At 37.0% G+C, this 21,979-nt stretch overlaps 1 protein-coding gene across 3 annotated transcripts in view; it reads right to left on the reverse strand.

Annotated features, from left to right (window-relative positions):
- NAALAD2 (N-acetylated alpha-linked acidic dipeptidase 2) overlaps positions 1-17,837 on the reverse strand; it is a 58,496-nt gene extending 40,659 nt beyond the window's left edge. The window contains exons 1-6 of one of the 3 annotated variants that reach the window (XR_009356939.1): positions 17,473-17,837; positions 16,657-16,768; positions 9,494-9,680; positions 7,644-7,745; positions 5,078-5,203; positions 3,033-3,219 (exon numbers count right to left, since the gene is read on the reverse strand). Coding sequence is in view for 2 of the 3 variants with exons in the window: in XM_059186777.1 (XP_059042760.1) it covers positions 3,033-3,219; positions 5,078-5,203; positions 7,644-7,745; positions 9,494-9,680; positions 16,657-16,768; positions 17,473-17,554 (796 nt within the window). In the remaining variant the exon portion in view is untranslated. Of the gene's footprint in view, positions 1-3,032; positions 3,220-5,077; positions 5,204-7,643; positions 7,746-9,493; positions 9,681-16,656; positions 16,769-17,472 lie in introns of those variants that run through there. The other 2 variants (XM_059186777.1, XM_059186791.1) reach the window with 2 other exon arrangements.
- Between the last annotated feature and the right edge of the window lie 4,142 nt (positions 17,838-21,979).

The following is a 21,979-nucleotide window of genomic DNA, read 5'->3' on the forward strand; positions in this document are numbered from 1 at the left end:
AATTTAAAATTCCCCCAAACCCACTGATTGTTTTATCTAATATGACCTATTTAATTCAACAGTAAGAAATTAAATCATTCAAATTTTAATGTAAAATCAACTGTGGGGATTATAAATTTCCAAATTTGTTTTGACATGGCATGTAAATCTCTTGAATTTTACAAGAATATTTTATTTCTTCAGGGATCTCTTGAATCCTTAGGGAAGCTTCAGTTAACTAGTTGCCCAATTATGTCCAATTATGTCCCAAATTTTGAAACTAGGTATAACTGAAAAAAAAAAAAAAGGAATTTATGAGATCTTGGGAATAATAAAGATCTTATTCAAATGGTAATACAACATTCTCTTTAAAGGAAGACTAAAAAGTACTGTCAGAATTACAACCTCATTGGGACTTTGGCTTTCAGCCAAAATAGTTGTATAGCACTAAAACACCTAGCTTAGAAACAAAGAAAGATTCCAATCAAATGACAGCAAGGTTCCAGAAATGAAGCAGAAATAAGCAGGGAAAGAACATAATAAGGGAAAGAACATAATAAAGATCAGAGCAGAAATATAAGAAATAGGAAACAGAAAAATGGTAGCAATTATGAATAAAATCCAAGCAGATTCTTTGAGAAGATCAATAAAACTCATAAATCTTCAGCAAGACAGTTTAGGGGAAGGAAGGAAGGGAGGGAGGGAGAAAAGTTGCCATGACCAGGAATAAAGAAGAGAATCTCATTCTCGTGCCTGCAAATGCACGTGTGTATGCACACACACCCGCACACACAGCAAGAGAATATTATGAACAAGTCTATCAAGTTTAACTTGGATGAAATGGACTAAATATGTTGAAGACATAAACTACTGAAGTTCGCTCAACAATAAATGGGCAACCTAAATAGCCACATACCTGTTTTAAAATGGAATTTGTAGTTAAAAACATGCCTACAAACAAAATTGCAGGCCAAGATTTTCTAGGGAATTCTACCAAATGTTTATAGGCCAAAATCTCTCGAAACTCTTACAAAACAATGAAGATGAAATAGTTTCCAACTCAGCGCATAAGGCCAACATTACTCTGATACCAAAATAAGACCAACATGTACAAGAAAATCAATCTACAGGCCAATATCCTTCATGAATAAAAGGAGATAAGCTTAACAAAATTTTAAACTCAATATACCAAAGCACGTGAAAGGATAGTTCATTGTGACCAAGTAGAGTTTATCCTAGGTTGGGAGGGTTGGGTTAATGTCCAAAATCTATTCGTATAATTTAATGAAAGTAACATAACAACTTACTATCATCTCAAGACTCAGTAAAAGCATTTGACAAAATTCATTATACAGTCCTAGATAAATGTGCTAAAACAAAAGCTCTTAGTCCATTCGAAGTAAACTCCCCCAATCTGACAAAAAGAATCTAAAATAAAACCTATAGCCGAAGACTGGATTTTTTCTTCTTGAGGCAGGAACAAGGTCAGGACATCTCTGCTAACACCTTTTTCCAGGAATGTACAAGACATACTAGCCAGTATACCAAGGCAAACACATTTTAAAAAGTAAAAGGCCTCCAGACTGGGAAAAAAAAAACATACTTGCAGAAAACATGGTCGTCTATGTAAAAACTGATGGTATCTATAGAAACCTACTAGAACTATTTAGTAAGTTCAGCAAGTTTGCAGGATACAAGATTGATGTATTTCTTCTACAAATTATTTCTACTTACTAGCACTGAACATAGGGAAATAGAAATTTCAAATATATTATTAAAAAGCATACAAGTAGAAAACACATATGGGTAAATGAGAAAGATGTGCACAGTCCATACAGTGAAACTGCAAACAGGCAGAGATAAAGAGTATCTAAGTAAACAGAATCGTGCCACGTGCACAGATCAAAATATTATTTTTTTAAGATGTCGGTTCTCCCCAAATTGACGTACAGATTTAATTCAGTCTCAATCAAATTCCCAGAAAACTTTTCAGTGGAAATTAATAAACTGGTTCTAAAATTCACATGGAAAGGACCTAGAATAGCCCCCAAAACTTTGAAAAAAATGTAACTTGGAGGTTTAGCATACCTATTAGAATGTAAAATGAAACTGACCAAACTAAAGGTAGCAAGGATACAGCAAGTGCAACACTCCCGCACTGCTGCTAGAATGTAAAATGGTACAACCACTTGGGAAAACAATTTGAAAATCCCTCTGAAATTTAAATACGCATCTCTCATATTATCCTGTCATTCAAATTTCTATATATTTACCCAGAAGAAATAAAAGCATATGTAAATATGAAGGCTTGTATACAACTGTTATAGAGGTTTATATATGAGTCCCCAAACTAAAAAAACGATCCAAATGTCCATCAACAAGTAAATAAACAAACTGCAGTGTCTCCATTCAAGGAAATACTTGGCATAAAAAGGAATCAACTACTGACACAGACAGCAACATGGATGGATCTCAAAACAATTAAACCGACAGAATGTAGATCAGTAGTTGCCTAGGGACGGGCAGGAAGTGGGTAGGAAGGGTTTGGAGGAAAGCATTAGAGAGAGTGAAAACTTTTGGGTAATGGATAGGTTCATTATCTTAATTGTGAAGGCAGTTACACAGACGTTTTAACATGTGAAATGTGAAAAGTTTTGACAACACCCCAAAACTGACAGGTATTCAAAAAAATAATAATAATACAAATGTATGATAGCTAGAGAAGGATAGTATCACCAAGCAATTCAGAAAACCAAAGTTCTAGTTTGGTAAAAATAGTATTTGGGTATGGGGGTCTGTGTTTCTGTACCTCTGCTAAAAGTAGAGAGAAATTCAACTGACGCTTCCCCCTCCATGTGCACACCTCATGAAAATGTGAAACAAAAGTAATACATGGGAAATGTTTTTTTAATTCTTAGCTATAGTAATCCAAAATATTGTAACTGTATGCAGTTTGAAGGTTATTCAATAGATGTTCACTTTTAGGTCTTCACTAAGGGCAAGTAGTATTTTTGCAAAAATGGGTGAACCAGGGCAGGCCCATTCATGCTTACCTTTAGCCGGATAGCCTGGAGTGAGTGGGTCACCAGCACCATTCAAATTTAACACATTCCCTCTCTGCACTGCAGTTCCAGGAAGGTTCCATCCTTTAGGATAAGGCTGTACTGCAGGGGCAAAGTAGTCCGCTGGATCTGAGTACAAGATGATTCCTATGGCTCCTGCTAACATGGCATTTTTAACCTGCAGGGGCAATGTGCAATCCATAATGGAGAACTGGCAGATGATTAATTCGTCTAAGAGAAAATCAATTTAATAATGTAAGGAATTGGAGACACTGCTTTTTATGATGCTGCTACACATTCAGTTCTTTATGCCTTAAATACAGTTTCTCTCCTGGGGGAACTAAGAGCTCTCATTTATTTTAACAACTCTAAGCAAGCTCCTCTCTCTTCTGTGAAACATTCCTATTTTGGCCAAAACTGCAAAATTAATGACTCCCTTCTTTCTACCTCTTCTATTTTGTACATATTTCTGTGATAGGATGGATCATTGTATTTTAAAATACCTTTAAGGTAACTTTCTCTCTTGCTAGACTGAGGATGTTTTTAGAAAAGGGACCATGTCTTGTTCACTTTTAACTACCCACCCTCCAAAGTCTGGCACAACACAGAAATACTTGTAGAACTAAACTAATTTAAAGTTCTATACAGAGTGTGTGAAAAATTGCTGACTGTATTTTGTAAACATTTTCTAACAATGTAAACTAACCACAAATAGGAAAATCTTTCCAGCAAGATTCTGAAGTCTCCATTACCAGAAATATTGTAGTGAAAGATAGATAACAATCAGTTTTGGCTAACTAAAACACACTTCAATATTCAGAAAACATTCTACAATATGAATGGGAGAACAATCTGTCACAACTTTTTTGAAGGGCAATTAGATGATGCCTTCCAAAATTTTGAAAGAATATACATGTTGACTTGGCTATTAAATTGCTAGGAATCCATACTACAAAAATCTTCATATAAATATTCAAGTGGGTATGGACAAAGATGTTCACAATGGAATTATTTTTAATAGTAATAAATTCAAGCCAAGCATCTGTCAACATAGGAATGGTTACACTGCTTATCACTTCTACAAAGTATTATGCACCCATCCAAAATAACAACATATTTACTTAGGAAGCAGCTCTATAGAATTAACTACCAATTAAGTACCAGGCACTATCATAAGTGCTTCCAAACATAAAGTCATTTAATCTTTATAAGGATTCTAGGAGATCAGTGCTATTATTAGCATTCCCACTTTATGTATAAGGAAACACTGACAAAGATAAGTAACTTGCTCACAGTAAAAGATCAATAGAACAGGGAGCCTAGACTAGACCAGAATCTATGGTGTATGGATCTAATCTAGAGTCCTCTAGTCTTAATCACACATTATACAACAACACTCAGTGTTTTGATGTGGAGGAATACCTATATATTATTGCTGAGTGAGAAAATAAAGTTAAATATAGTATATGATGGCATCTTTGTAAAAAATGTATAATATTTGTAAAATCAGCATATAAAAAAGATATTTATATTCATATGTCACAGAATTGGGTCTAAGAAAAGCTGTGAAGATTGATCACATGTGGGCAAATAAAATGGGTCATGTAGGGGAGCTTTCATTTTCAGTTTACATAAAATTTCCCTCCAAAAAATTTAAAAGGCAAATTTTGTTGCTGTAATAAAAGTAATTTCCCTTTCTAGATGTATGAGGTAACATAAAAACAAGATTTCCTGGGTCATTGTCCCAGAGTCCTGGGATTGAGCCCCTTATAGGCTCTCTGCTCAGCGGGGTGCCTGCTTCCCTTCCTCTCTCTGCCTGCCTCTCTGCCTACTTATGATTTCTCTCTGTCAAATAAATAAATAAAATCTTAAAACAACAACAACAGCAAGATTTCCCATGCAACCATGGCCAATAGGAAGATTTTTAAAATACATATAAATTGAGGTAATTCTGGAAAACATGATGCAAGCTGATCATTTACATTTAGAGGATATACACAATCCTCTTCTCTCTAGAAAAGGAGGTGATACAATACTTTATTTCCTCTGAAGATTTTTCCATATCTTGCAATAACAATCTTTCCACTGCAATTGATGTTCATCTCTCTCTCCAGTTTGAAAAAATCTTCAGTACGAGCATAGTTCACATATATAAGATCTCCCTATAAGGAAAAGAAAAAATTTAAAAATATATAGGTTACTGCTATAATTAAAAGGAAAACCAATGAATAAGTTTGATCCACAATACCACATCATCAAAAATTATCTTTCCTAGATTGGGCCTAAAAAACTGGTATGTGCTAATTCTGTATGTTTTTAGAAAATATTTCAATACTTCAAAAGGTAGAAAAAAATGCCAGTTTGTAACACTTTAAACAGTGTGTTCTGTTTTGAAGAGATTATCAGCAGGTACTGAACCAAAGGAAATAGAGATCATTTAAAAATCCCAGCTGTGTTTTAAACAATCATAAAATAATAATAAAATGCCTAGGAATAACTTAACCAAGGAGCTAAAAGACCTGTATTATAAAATACTGATAAAAGAAATTGAAGAAGACATAAATAAATAAATAAATAAATAAATAAATATGCCATGCTCACAGAGTGGAATTTATTTAATATCATTAAAGTGTCCATACCACCCAAAGCAATCTACAGATTCCACACAATCCCTATCAAAATACCAACAGCCTTTGTCATAGGACTATGAAAAATGATACTAAAATGTGTATGGAACCACTGAAGCCAAAGGAAGCATGAGAAAGAACAAAGCTGGAGGTTATCACAATCCCAGTTTCAAGACAGACTACAAAGCTCTAGTCATCAAAGCAGCATAGTACTGGCATGACAACAGACCTAGATCAGTGGACCAGAACAATGTCCATAAGTAAGCCCACACTTACACAATCAATTAATCTATGACAAAGGAGGAAAGAAAATACAGTGAGGAAAAGACAGTCTCTACAATAAATCGTACTAGGAAAATTGGACAGCTGTATGTGAAAGAATGAAATCAAGATACTTTCTTACACCAGCCACAGAAATAAACATGGATTAAAGCCCTAAAGAGGAGTCCTGAAGCCATAAAACCCCTAAAAGAAAACACAGGGGAGTAATTTCTTTGACATCAGCCTTAACAACATTTTTTCTAGATATGTCTCCTTGGGCAAGGGAAACAAAAGCAAAAATAAACAATTGGGACTTCAGCAAAATAAAAAGATTTCACATAGTAAAGAAAACCACAAACATAACTAAAGAGGGGAAAGATAGTTGCAAATGATATATCCAATAAGGGGTTAATATCCAAACTATATAAAGACCTCATACAGCCCAATACCAGAAAATACATATATACACCCCTAATCTGATTAAAATAGGCAAAAGACTGAAATGAACAATTTTCTAAAGAACATATACAGATGGGCTACAGACACATGAAAACAGTCTCGACATTAGTAATCATCAAGGAAACACAAATCAAAATCACAATTAAATATCACCTCACATGGGTCAGAATGGCTTGTATCTAAAAGACAAGAAATAACAGGTGCTGGCAAAGATGTAGAGAAGAAAAAATCCTTGCATTATGTTAGTGGAAATGTAAATTGGTGTGATCACTGTAGAAAACAGTGTGGAAGTTCCTCAAAAACTTAAAAATAGAAATACCATAGGATCCAGTAATTCTGCTACTGAGTACTTACCCACAGAATGCAAAAACACTAATTCAAAAAATATATAGGCACCCTAATGTTTACTGCATCATTCTTTACCAAAGTGTCTATTGACGGATAAGGAAGAACTGGGTTGTGTACATGTGCACATACTTACCCATAAAAAAGAATGAGATCTTGCCATTTGCAACTACATGGATAGACCTAAAGGATATTATGCTAAGAGAAGTCAGTCAGAGAAAGACAAATATGATTTTACTTACATGCTGAATCTAAATAAACAGACTTCAAAATACAGAGAACAAACAGAGGGTTGCCAGAAGGGAGAAAGGTGGGTGGTAGGTGAAACAAAGGAGATTTTTAAAAGAAAAAAGAAATCCCATATTTCATTTTTAAATACCACTTGTGTGGTATGATCTATAAACCTGTAACAAAATCAGACTATGAACAAAGGAAAAGAGCTTGTGGAAACATCTACTGACATTACCAAATTAAAGATGTGTTCAGCAGGTTGTTATTTCACAGCGGCATCTGCTTCACAAGGCTACGATTTTTATGTATTTGTTTTTTCTTATTCTTAAATTATTATTTTTTAAAGATTTTATTTATTTATTTGACAGACGGAGATCACAAGTAGGCAGAGAGGCAGGCAGAGAGAGAGGAGGAAGCAGGCTCCCTGCTGAGCAGAGAGCCCGATGCTGGGCTCGATACTAGGACCCTGAGATCATGACCTGAGCCAAGGCAGAGAGGCTTTAACCCACTGAGCCACCCAGGCACCCCTTAAATTAGTTTTAGAAAGTGTGTTTGTAGCACTGAATCTTTAAGTATGGATCAGCAAGTATGATTTACCTAATCTCCTTTGTTCTAGTCCTTTACAGATGCTTTAAATAACAAAAGAAGGCTTAAAGAGTTAAGTAAAAAGTCCTTTTACCTCTGGCATGCCTTGGGCTGAGAAAGCGTTATATGGTGGAACAATATTTGTAACATTCTCATATCCATCAGGTGGCGGCTCAAGGTAGGAGGTATTGAAAACCTAGCAAAAATACATGAATCAAAAATACATGAAATACATGAAGTTGGAAAAAAATATTCCTGATTTTTATTAAAGAATAATGCCCCCAAGTGTACACTTAAGATTAAACATTCTGACAGTAGGTTCAGTAACTGATCAGGTAAATTCCACTGGCAACAATGAGCAAGAGCTTTATTGTTCTTACCGCTTTCAAAGCGGTAGCATCTTCAACAAATGCACGCAATCTCAGGTGACTAGGAGTTACCATATAAAAACAGGGCTGTGAAGGTGGCACCCCCAGGATTTTCCTCTTTTTCCAATGATTCCTTTTCAACTTTCTTTGTTGGACCCCTTTTCTTTCAAATGCATTTAAATATTTCCTGTGTTTTATCCCCAGTCTATGATCTGCCTCATTTTATACTCTCTTGTCATCAGATTTCACTGACTCCCCAAATTTTATCCATAGTCCATACGCTTATAATTTCCACCTTTCCAGATATGTATATTTATGTACATTTATATATGGACATCTCCACCAACACAAGGGCCGGATGATTATTTCAGCTTGGATGTCCAGACTCAACACGTCCGACTTTGAATTTCTCATCCCTCACCCCGGCCTGTTGCTTTTTGGCTTTCCTTGCTATTACTAGTAGCATCACTAGCCAGCCGCCCATGCCACAGATACTTCAGAGTCATCCTGAACTCTGTCTTCATCTCCTTACTCCAGGCAATCACGAATGAATTTCCACTAGTATTGCCACCTAACTATTACTTAGATCATCCCTCTTCCTCATTTCTACTAACATCCTGATTCAGGGCTTCATCATCTTTTACCCGGACTGTTTTCATAAGACTCCAATTTGAACTCCTTGTCTATCAAGGTCTAACCTGCAGATGACCCAAACTATCTAAGTAATGCCTCTCTTGTCACATCCTTCCATTGCTTAGGACTTGTCAATGGTTTCCATTGACTGAAGCTGAATTCTAAGCCCCTTAGGACAATGTATAAGCCATTCTGTGACCTGCCCCCAAAATATATATACTGGTTTATCTCCTACTGTGGCCCAATGTGTACTTTACATTTTTGAAATACAGAAAATTTTTAAGTTCCCCAGTAATACTAAGTTAGTTATGGGTCTCCAAACCTTTGCCATTATTTTCTCTTCTGCCTGGATTCTTCTACTTAGCTTTTTCTTTTTTTTAAGATTTATTTATTTGACACAGAGAGATCATAAGGAGGCAAGACAGGCAGAGAGAGGCAGGGAAGCAGGAACCTGAGATCAGGACCTGAGCCAAAGGCAGAAGCTTAACCAACTGAGCCATCCAAGTGCCAGCCCCCTACTTTGCTTTTTCATGTGGTTAACTCCTTAGGATCTTTCATGACTCTCGTATCAGAAAGGTTTCTTTCAGGAAACCTTCTCTAAGTCCCAGACTGTGCTAAGTGAATCTTTTCTGTGTAAAGATCCCAAAACATATTCTTCATAACACTCACCATATTGATTTAAAATGATGTGTTCCAACAACTGCCTTGACTTACTTAATGCGAAAAGAATCCTGTTCCTAGGCTTCATTCCATCTTTAAAACTTAGTACTGTGCCTAATATATAGTAGACACTGAATCATTAGTTTGCAACTTACCAATTTTCCAAAAAATATGAGCTCCACTGCACTATTAGCCAATTTCTATTTTTACTTGACTCTACATCCCAATTCACATGAACAACAGGGATTATAAACCACAATAAGTACCAACAATTGCACATCACCTCAATTCCATGTTCATCCATGATTGATATATAGTTGGCATTTGTCTCATTAGGGTAGGATAGGAGAACATCATAATGAACCAACTTGGCTGAATCCAGTCCAAATTTCTTCCACTGGGTTTGGATTTTCTTGGCAAGAAGTAAATTTTGTTCTGTTCCTGCCAGATGAGGGAGCTTTGTAAAAGAACTACAATGAAAATAAGATACAAGTGGGAATTAAAGACTATATTCAGACAATATGCCTCAGTACTATTCTAGATGCATCACTCATCCTTTAGGTATTATCATTTCTACCTCAAAGATTTTTTAAAAAGCTAATGATATCAATTTCTAGGTATTCCATTTTAAAAATTGTGTTTAAATACAATATTCACAACATGATCTCCCGGAAAAGAACATATGCCATGGTAAACACAGGCAGTCAGCAGTATGAGAAAGCACCTTGGGAGAAGATCAGGCCTCCATACGAATGGTGCTCCTTCCTGCTGATCATCAGTAAGGGGGGAGATTTTGGGTGGTAGACGGGGGAGGGCAGTTCATAATGTTTGCCAGAGACCAGCGGGGCAGTCTAAACTGTACACTTCCACTGTTGTTGTATTTATTCAAGTTAAAAGTTCACGCATTTTTATTTTTATGTTGCCTACTGCTTAGTTGCTGCTGATTATTCAGATATTCTACAACAGATTTGTTGAACTGAATTAGGGCAATGTTCTCTTGGTTCTGAGTATAAATGGGTTGCAGCATTTAAGGGACCTCACAAAAATTGTTTTTATATAGGCTGATTTTACATGAAGGTAAATAATATTTTAAAAATAATTTCTCACCTTTTTCCACCCCACCACCCCTTCAGTAAGAGAATAATACTTTTATAAATTGTTTTTTTTAGCCAACCAGGACACAACCAAAACAAGATAGGCAGTAAAGGGAAACAGACGTTTGCTGAGAACTTACTACATCCCAGGCACGCGACCAGGCACTTTCACCTGGGTTACCTCGTGCAGCCTTCACAACCCTTCTCCCACTGTCCTCATTTTGCAAATAAGGGAACTGAGCGGATAGTTAAATAATTTCTTCATAATGTCAGTCATTAAATGCTGGGACTAAAATATGAAAGTCATAGTTGTCTGACCTTGAGAAATAGTGATAATTTGAAATCATTCATCTGATATTATTTAATTGCCTGAACTCCTTGTACGGCTCTCTATATCGTGAGTTTTTATAAAGTTCACATTCAAGCATGGCATATTGGGCCCTTTTTTATCTGAGCCACCCTTCTACCTTTCCATTTTCATTTCCCACCACTCTCCATATAAAATTCTCCACCCTTAAAAAAAAAAATCTCTGCCCCACGGCATTTGGTAGACTCCTTTTCCTCCTGCAGTGGCCACCTATCACCTTTGCACAAGGTCTTCTCTGAGACATAAATGTTGTCCCATCTACCTCAGTCTCCCTGTCACCACTTCTTTCATTCTCCTTTTCCACAAGAGAAAGCAAGTTACTTATCACCCATGAGGACTCCTCCAGCATCTTCTCCTGTTAAGCTTTCCCTTTCTATATCATTAAATGAAATCTACACGTTATGGATATTTAATATCTTAGCATATATTTTTTAAAAGTATTGTGTTTTATAGACAGAAGTTATTTTGTATACATTAAAAAAGAGTGGGGCTTGAGATATTTAATTTCTACTTTATATAATTATTGTCTTATTTTCTACAGTGAACAGAAAAGTTCTGAAGAAAATAATGGATTAAAAGTAGATGGAAGGGCGCCTGGGTGGCTCAGTGGGTTAAGCCGCTGCCTTCGGCTCAGGTCATGATCTCGGGGTCCTGGGATCGAGTCCCGCATCGGGCTCTCTGCTCAGCAGGGAGCCTGCTTCCCTCTCTCTCTCTCTCTCTGCCTGCCTCTCCGTCTACTTGTGATTTCTCTCTGTCAAATAAATAAATAAAATCTTTAAAAAAAAAAAATAAAATAAAATAAAATAAAAAATAAAAGTAGATGGAAGAAGATATACGATGTATACATAAGTGTAAGGAGGCTGATGTGACAATATTTCTACCAAATAAAATAGACTTAAAGATAGCAATTACCAAAGATAAGGATGTTTCATAAAGATAAAAAGGTAGTCTGTCTTAAAGACCTAACAACAGGGGGACCCGGGTGGCTCAGTGGGTTAAGGCCTCTGCCTTTGGCTCAGGTTGTGATCGTAGGATCCTGGAATAGAGCCTCACATCTCTCTGCACAGCCAGGAGCCTGCTTCCCCCTCTCTATCTGCCTCTCTGCCTACTTGTGATCTCAGTCTGTCAAATAAATGAATAAATAAATCTTAGAAAAAAAACACCTAACATTAACATGTATATGCCTAGTCAATGGTCTTCATAATATATAAAGCAGAGATTTACATAATTAATGGGGAAAAATATGCATTTTCATACTCCTGGAGATTGTGACTCCTTTCTTGATATAATTTGATTCCAATGTCCCTAAAATCAGTAAAGGAATAACTAGATTCCAAACCAGATAAAGAAAAAAAATCATGATCATAGAAACTGATGTGGAAAAATAATCTTTTGACAATATCAATATCCGTTCAGGATAAAAGAAAATGCTTAGCAATCTTGGAATAGAGGGGAGTTTTCTTAACTTGATAAAGAACATCTACAAAAAATTAATTTTTTTAAGATTTTTATTTATTTGAAAGGGAGAGAGAGAGAGCACAGGTGGGGAAACGGGTAGAGGGAGGCAGAGAGAGAGAGGAAGAGGGAGACTCCCACGCAGATTCCCCACTGAGCATGGAGTCCCATGCCCACCAGAGCTCAACCCCAGGACCCCAAGATCATGACCTGAGCCAAAATCAAGAGTCAGATGCTCAGTCAACTGAGACACATATGTCCCCTACAACAAATCTATGAACATTATCATACTTAATCAAGAAATTCTGAATGTTTTCCCCCTAATCTTAGAAATAACAACAACAAAAGATGTTCACTCTCATTCCTATTCAACATACTACTGGAATTTCAGTCAGCACAATAAGAACAAGACAAGCAAAAATCAGACAAACAGAAAAACCCAAGTGTAAAATGCATACAGTTTAGAAAGATAGAAATAAAAGTGTCCCTATTTGAAGATGGCATGAAAATCCCAATGAATCAACCAGAAACTCCTAAAGACGTGAATTTAAACGAGCCACAGGATACAAAATCAACACAAAAATCAACAGTATTTCTATACATTGTAGAAACTGAAATTATACACAGTATGACTTGAACAGCCACTCCAAAGAAAATGAAATACTTGGATGTAAATTGAACAGTACATATCCAGGATCTGCATCCTATAAAATTACAAAATGTTATAAAAGCAAACAAAGGAGATCTAAATAACTGGACAGACTATGTTTATGGATTAGAAGACTGGACATGGGAAAAATGTCAAGTACCCTGAATTGTTCTATAAGATTAGGACAAATACTTTCAAAATCCCACAGAGACGTAAATATGTTTAGTCTATATTTTATATGAAAAGGAAAAGGATATGGAATAGCTAAAACAATTGTTTAGAAAAACAAGATGAGAGGAATCATTCTACACATTACTGAGCCTTACTATATGGTTTCAACAATCAAGGCTATGTGGTATGTGCAGAGAGAAGACACACAGATTAATAGAGCAGAATAGAGAAGCCAGAAATAGACTCACACAAATATGCCCAACCGATCTTTGACAAAGGTGAAAAGCAATTAAATAGAAGAATAGCCTTTCAACAAATAATGCCAAAGCAATTGGACATCTACAGGCAAAATAATGCACCACAGCCCATTATGTCTTATGCAAAAATTAAATGAATCACAAAATTCATGTAAAATGTAAAGTATAAAATTTCAGGCTGGAGGGGAGAGAGGGGAAAAGAGATCTAGTCTAAGCGTTCTTAGATATGAACCCAAATGCATGATCCATAAAAGGAAAAAGCAATAAACTGGACCTCATTAAAATTTAAAACTTCTAATCTACAAATAACTCTGTTAAAGACATGAAGAGACAAATAACAGAGGGGAAAATATCTGAATACCACAAAGCTGACAAAATACTTATCTAGAAAATATAAAGAACTCTCAAATCTCAAGAGGAAAAAAAAAACAAATAAAACTATCCAAATAGAAAATAGGTCAAAGACATGAACAGACATTTCACTGAAGAGAGTATACAAATGATGAATAAACACATAAAATGATGTTCAATATCATTAATTATTAGGGGACTACAGTTTAAAACCATAATGAGGTATCACTATGCACCTGTGAGAAGGGGTAAAATTAAAAATAATAATGTCAATGGAAAACACTAAACAATACACCTATACTGGAAAGCAGGCAAACTCTTCTAAAACTAAAAATGTATTTACCATACAACTTAGCAGTTTTTAATCCTTGGGCATTTATGCCACAGAAATGAAAACCTATGCTTATGTAAAACCTGTACATAAATGTGAATAGCAACATTAATCATAATATCCAAAAACTAATCGTAAATGTCCCTCCATGGTTGAAAAGTTAAACTATAGTACCATCCCATGACAAATAAAAAAAGAGACTGGCAGACTCTATATTTTAAAGATGTTACTTGTCTTCCAAATTTATCTATAGAGTTGAGTAAAAGAGTTTAGTAAAAGAGTTTATTAAAAATTCCAGGTTTTTTGTAGGAATTCAGAAGATGATTCTAAAATTAATGTAGAATACAAATGGCCCAAAGTAGTCAAAGCAATTTTTGAGAATAAAAGTTTATAGGATTAACTCCACTGGATTCTCAGACTTATTATTAAGCTACACTAGCCAGCAGTATGTAGTATTGAGATCTACGGATCAATAAAAGAAAACGTAAAAATCCAAAACCAGGCCACACATATACGGTCAAGTAACTTTGGACAAATATGCCAAGGCAATAAAATATGGAAATAAATGTTTTTCAACAAGTGTTGCAGAAATAATTGAATATTTCAACTCTTATACCATATCATACACAATAATTAACTTGAAGTAGACCAATGACCTAAATATACAAGCTATAGTTATAAAACTTCTAAAAAAAAAAAAAATCTAAAAGAAAACATAGAAGGAAATCTTCATACTTCTAATAGCCAAAGTGAGATAAAACATAGACTATGAAACAAAAAAACAAAAATTGGGGCGCCTGGGTGGCTCAGTTGGTTAAGGGTCTGCCTTCAGCTCAAGTCATGATCCCAGGATCCTGGGATCAAGTCCCACATCACTCTCCTCGCTCAGTGTGGAGTCTGCTTCTCCCTCAGCCTGCCGCTCCTCCCGCTTGTGTGCTCGCTCTCTCTCTCTGGCAAATAAATAAATAAAATCTTAAAAAAAAAAAAAAAAAAAAAAAAAAAGAAAGAAAATCAAAACTTGGTCAACTGGACTTTACCAAAATTAAAAATTTCTGCACTTCAAAAACTCCACTAACAAAAAAGTCCAGCCAAAGAACAAAATAAAATATTCACAATACATGTCCGACAAAGGAATTGTACTCAGAATAAATAAAGAACTCCTACAACTCAATAAGAAAACAATTTAAAATAGGAAAATAGGGGGTGCCTGGGTTAAAGCCTCTGCCTTCTGCTCAGGTCATGATCTCAGGGTCCTGGGATCAAGTCCTGCATTGGGCTCTCTGCTCAGCGGGAAGCCTGCTTCCTTCCTCTTTCTCTCTCTGCCTGCCTCTCTGGCTACTTGTGATTTCTGTCTGTCAAACAAATAAATAAAATCTTAAATAAATAAATAAATAAAATAGGAAAATATGTGAACAGATGCTTTTTGAAATGTGCAAATGTCCAATAAACATAGGAGATGATGCTTAACATCACTCGTTATACGGAAGATGCAAATCAACTAAAACAACAGACAAAACTAAGTGTTGACCGGGATGTGCTGCAGCTAGTGCATTCATGCATAGTGCACAGGAGTGTAAAACTGTTACCACTTTTGAAATCTGTTTGACATTCTCTTAAAAAGCTATACATAATGCTTATCATCCAATACAGTCATTCCAAGAGAAATGAAAATGTATGTCCACACAAAACTTATAAACACATGTTCATAGCAGCTTTGTTCATCATCATCAAAAATAAAAAACAACCCAAAAGTCCAACAACTGCACATTACAAGATATCCATACAATGGAATACTAGTCAGCAATAAAAGCAATAAACTGCTATGTGCAACAACCTTGATGAATTCCAAAATTATTAGCTGAATGATAGAAAACAGACACAGAATAGTACATATTGTATGATTCCATTTATATAAAATTCTCAAAAATGCAGAGAAACTCATTGACATAAAACTGATCAGTTGATGCATAGGGCTAAAGGTGATGACAGGAATAAACTGCAAAGGGCATGATGTAAAATTTCTGTATCCTGACTCAAGAATTGGTTTGCTGAGTCTACTATATATCTGTCAATACTGTCAAACTTAAGGTTTTATATGATGCAGTTCCTTTTACATAAATTATACTGCAATAAAGCTGAGTTTGTTGTTATTTTTATTTCTTTTAATGACCCTCCTTTGAGAGAGTCTGAATATAGAAACAAACATCATGGTGACTGCCTTTAAGGAGTTCATTATTATTTTCCTGAAATGTCACGCTTTTTCATGCTTAGAGGATGGTGGATTTGCACTAATCCTTTTGCTCTCATTTTGTCTAGTTTGTGTTACTTATATTTGCAATGTGGCATAAAGGTTTAATTTGTGGCAGACAGTCTGAAACTTTAATCTCCCCTCCTTTAAATCTGAGTTTACAACCATCTAAGTCTTCCTGACAAAATGACCTTCAAATAAAATTGCTGATTAAAAGCAGGCATAAGGGAGAAACAAGATTCAGTTGCTGTCTAAAGTTACATGAAGTTGAAACATCTCTTTAAAAAGCAACCAGATCCTTTTTCTGTACATGAAGTTAAAGAAAGACCCAAGACCCACTTTTGCAACATTCAGATACATTTTACCCTGAGTGGTTAAAAGGGACATTCTGAACTACATAAATTAATGTGAGATGGTATAATTACACATAAAGATTACCCAGGTGAATATAACCAGTTGTAATATGCTTCTCCCTCTGAGATATTTTCAACATTTTTAAGACCAAACATCAAAACAAACTTACCGAAGAAATGATTTGATATTTTCAGCTTTCATCTCAGATACGAGTTTCCACCGTGTACTTTGATGATAGGGCGGTGAAGTTGTAGTTTCTTTCAAAGGCTTAATAAACCAGCCTAGGGGAGATAATTCATGCATCTATACTTGCCATATACTTATATAATTGCTTTTGACTTTACAAAAATTAGAAGCCCAAAAATTGTCCTTACTTCAGAAATAGCTCAAGGTGAGCTTTACAAAAATATTCCTATTAAGTATAGAAATCCTTCAAATTCTGCTATGCAGTGTAATTTTGAGTTGGTTAAAACTAGTTTTAGGAGATACTCTTTTCATTTTCCTTCATGTTACGCACCAAGGCATGGGACTCTAACTTTCTTTTTCTCCTTGGGGTGATCTAGTTCGTAGTACAGCGTCTGACACACAAGAAACATTCCACAAATATTTATTTAGTAAATGATGAAGGAAGGGCAATTTTTGCACTGCTGTTCATATTATTTGCTAGTTTTGACTCATTAATAGTGCTTGTAAATGAAACAACCTTTTTCATGCCTGTGGGGAATGATAGCTCTAACGGAACAGCTCCTGACAAGTATCCTGAGCTCACTGAACCTTTAATGAATTTGAATTTCAGTCACACTTCATTAAAAAGGTCAAAATGCATTCCATTCGGTTTCCAGTTGGGCTGAAATCCCTGGAGTTGGCCACACGCAGGGAGCTCAGGGAGCCCACACAGCCTCCAGGGTTGCTTTCTCTCCTTCCTCCCCAGCCTCGATAGGGTGAAGTGCCAGCCCTGCACTGGGGAGAAGGGGTTCATACTTACCGACCATAAATCCTGCCAGGAAAGATGCCAGCGCTGCAGCCAAGTACATCCAAAGATAGAGACGGCCCCTGGACGTAGCCATGACTCCCTGGGGACGGAGCTTGGTGTTTGGGAAAGAGCCAGCCTCTAGCCTGCAGGCCAAACAGAGGGCACAGCAGGGGACGGGGTGAGTACCTGCCCACCAGCAGCTTTCTGCAAAGCAGGGGCTGCTGTACTGCCCTCCAAAGCACAGCAAACAACTCCAGTCCCCTCTGGTCCTGAGGGGGCCTTAAAGGGAAAGAGGAAGTCTGGCTAGGGGAGGAGACAGAGACTCTTGCTGTTGGCAGGCAACTTCCATAATGTTGATTCTGCAGTAACCAGGACAGTCTGCTGTGGGGAATATGGAATGGGTGGCTAAGGAAATGTGTCCCTAATGGTTCCCAAAGAACTGAGTTGTTAACTTTAAAAATAAAACTATGCTGTTTTACCAACAAAAATGGTTGAAGAATAGCAGACAATTACCATTCCAAACATGCAGGCTACAGCAAAGCCACAGGCAAGGGGGAGAACAAAGCAGAGCGCTGGTCTTTTATAGGGAAAGCCGGAGGTATTTGGTAGGGCTGTTGTAAAAAAAAAAAAAAAAAAAGTCCATCAGCATACACTAGGGAGTTTAAAGTATAGTGGCCTTTCATTGGCTGAGCTGTTGCTGGGGGAGGAGAAAACCTTTATTCCTCCTGCTGGGGAGTAAAATGGTATCTACTTGCAAGTTATCTCTCTTCCTGTTTGCATCTCCAATTGGTGGTGAGTGGTAGGTGAGCTTCCTTCTTCTGGCTTCCCCACTCCATTGAGTGAAGTTTATCTTTATTAATATTTACATTTCCTCCCTTTAATCAAGACCTTTCCTCAAAAGCATCAATGATTACAAGTCAGGTTTTCCACATTTCGTGGTTTTTGTCCCTTGTGTCCAGGATGGACCTTTCCTAGGTCCCATGTTGTTATGTCCCATGTTCCACTTAAGGCCACATTACAGTAACAGGGAAGGTTTGGAGAGAGAACTCTCAGGCACTTCCCATTTCAAGTCTGTATCTTCTCAAGGTTATAAACATTGGAAATCATCTTGAAGTACTGAGTCACCAGCATCACCTTTTTGAGTACATTGATTTTTACAAAAGTGTGACCGGGAACAAAATACAACACTTTAATTATACAAAGCATGACAATTTCAAATTGTAGAAGAGAGGACAACTGGTACCCTAGGTCTGAGAGTAGCCAAATAACATGCTTATTGGCACTTATTCCAACCTAGGGGAGTTTCTCCTACATAAGGTTCCCCTTACAAAAACAAGCCTGTAGTAATACGTTTCCTGGAAGTCTCCGCTTAAAGCAACCATGAAAGCAGGTGAACAAAAGCACATGGAAAGAATTAATGGAGTGCCTTTGGGAAGATACAGGGCAGGTATAAACATGAAGCAGGAGCTGATGAACTTGTTGCAAAACTAACACTTCAAAGATGTTTTAAAATGGTACTATCTCAAAAGAAGTGTTTTGAAGCAATTGTGTCATCAATAATATTGACGTAAAGTTGTAAATTCAGAAACCATGAATTTGGGTAAGACTCAGGAGTCAGGTCATGGTTCAGATGAAAGAATTCTGTGAGTTCTGACCTTCTCACCCTTCAGAGAAAGCTCTCAGGATTGTGAGAAGGCTATTTCCAAAAGGTCCTGTCAAAAGGAGACATTTCTCACTTTTGCAAGAGTTTGGGAAATATAGAGCATTTTCTTTTCATAAAAGAGAAAGTAGTAAGGAAAAGGGACACAGTCCTGGTCTGGACCTTATGGGAAAGTGGTCTCATCAAATGTCATCTGCTTCAATTCCAGGAAATCTTCACTTTCAGATCACCAGCTTGTGTGCAGATGCAGTCAGGGTTCGTAGCTTTCTTTGATGTGTCATATGAGCCCAAGAATCTATTCCCCGGACTTTGATGGCCCAAGGGTTGGTTAGCAGTTCCTGATAAGGACCATTCCAGTGAGGTTGATAAGTTTCTCTGGAAGTATCTATTTCAATAGATGAAATCTCCAAGTTGCAGAGTACTTGAAGTCTGTCTCCCATGTACTTGAGTACATGGTGAAAAGATTGCTCTACCAAAAATCATGCTTATCTTCAGCAGAAGCAACTAGGCCTTTAACAATGTTAAAGGAGATCCCCTTCTATCAACTCCATGTCAAAGGAGGCAGGGGCCAAATGCTTAGGATATCCTGTGACTTTCTCAAAGGGTGAGAGTTTAGGAATCCCAAGGTGGGTGGATCTGAAATTTAGAAGACCAACAGCAATGTTTTCAGCCAAGATATCTGGAGACTCTGTAAAAAATTTGTCAGTTAGTGCTGTTAGTGCAACTAATCAACCCTAAGGACTGAAGATGGTATGCACAATGAAAGCTGTAAAACTGGCCAAACAGCACAGACTTGCTGAAGCATCTGCCTGGTAAAATGACCTCCCTAATCACTGTGAAGTTCCAAGAGGAGGGGGTGTTCCCCAGGGAGGGTAATCTTTTCTATTTTTTTTTCAAGGTTTTATTTATTTGAGAGAGACAAACAGAAAACGCAAGCAGGGGGTAGGGCACAGTGAGAGGGAGAAACAGGCTTCCCTCTAAACAGGGAGCACATCATGGGGCTTGATTCCAGGACTCTGGGATCATGACCTGAGCTTTGAAGGCAGACACTTAGCTGACTGAGCCACCCAGGCACGCCAGGGATAATCTTTTCCTAAGAGAATTTTAGCCACAGGATAAGCATTGGTCTGTCTACAAGGTAAAAGCCTTGGTCCAGTGAGATAATGAAGCACAATAATGAAAAGACATTTATATCCATGAGACAGGGAAGCTGTATAAAGTTCGTTTGTGAACAGGATTTTTTGGATTATACTTCAGACAGGTGTGACAAGTAATGTAGGCACTGTTTGCAGCCTTAATCCCCACTAATATTCCCAAAGACCGATTTTATCAGTAGGCTAATGGTTTAATGATGGTGAGATGTTAAGGAGTGGGAATTCTAGGACTTCTAGAAAGGCAGGAGCGTTGGGTCTATACCAGAGTTATCTTTTTTTTTCTTTTTTTAATGAAACCAATACTTATTAGATTTCCACTATTTTTCTCTCTCTAGTGTCAATTATTGAATAACTCTTGTCATTTTTTCCCTAACTCATCATTTGAGAGAACATCCCTTTCAACCATGACAGGTTTTGGTCTTGGTTTCCTTAAGAACAGTGTTTTGTTGGAAATATCAGTGAGGTGGTTTCCTTTGGACTCTAGGAGTTTGAGTCTGGAAGACCCAGAAAGCTTAGTAATAGGCAGAGCTGCAGGCAATAGTATGGCATCTAATAAATTTGGGACATTGGAGCCATTTTTAATTTTATTCCCATTGTTTAGGTAAGCAAACTGCATTGCTTCCACAGCACTTCTAAAGTCATGAGCTACTCCAAAGGCATACCGACTATTGGTATAAATGTTTGTGACTCTACCCTTGGCTGTACAAGCCCAAGCATGGCACATAACTAAACCTGCTAGGCCAAAATAGCCACAGGTAAAAGTATGGACTCGGTGACTTTCAAAGGAGTTGTGACAAGCACCAAACACAATATTCTCCATTTTCAGCCTTTATAGAAAAACCATCATTAAACCATGAAAAATATGCATTGGTAGAGGAGTTTCCTATAAATTGTCAAAGGGAGTCAAAAGTTATCTGTTAGCATTAGGCAATCATGAGGGATCTCATCCATGACGGAGAGGTTAGTAGCAGGGCTAAGATTACTACAGTGAGAAGAATGATATGAGTAGCAGTTAGCAGGAAGATGTCCTAGGAGGCAAGGCAACTAACTTAGTGTTCAGTGTGATGAGAATTGTTGGGGTGGGGCACGGGTAGCAAGGGAGTTCTGCTACATAGGACACAGGACGGTTAAAGAGGATCCTGTGATTATTTCTCCAGAGTGGCCCTTAAGCAAAAGGGCAATGGCAGGAATGACTCTAAGGTAAGGGGGTTATCCCCCTGCTCCAGGGTCCAATTGTTGGTTATAATGCCCTATTGGTTGATGATGTTCCCCTAATTTGGGGTGAGTACTCCAAGGGCATTCCCTTCCCCCTCACATACAATGAGGAAAAGGGGAAGTTGATAATCAGGATGTCTGAAGACAGGGAGCTTTATTAGGCTTTTCTTTAAGGTCCCCAAAACTATGCCATCATGATCTTTCCAAATATTAGGGTCACTTTTAAATAAAACATATGGAAGTTGAGCCTTAAGAGAGAAGTTTGGAATCCAATTTCAACAGTAAACAGCAAGTCCAACGAAACATCATAAATGGCACTTAGTTTTAGGTTTTGGGAAGTTCAGGATTCCATGAGCCTACCTGGATCCAAATGTAGTCCTTATTCTGAGATCAGATACTCTAAGTATCAAAACTGAGTTTGAGCAAACTACATTTTTTCTTTGGAGCCTTTCTGCCCCTGTAAGGCCAGAAGTTTTAACAGGCAGATGCT

This window comes from Mustela lutreola, chromosome 1 (assembly GCF_030435805.1).
Source record: "Mustela lutreola isolate mMusLut2 chromosome 1, mMusLut2.pri, whole genome shotgun sequence".
Lineage (NCBI taxonomy): Eukaryota > Metazoa > Chordata > Mammalia > Carnivora > Mustelidae > Mustela > Mustela lutreola.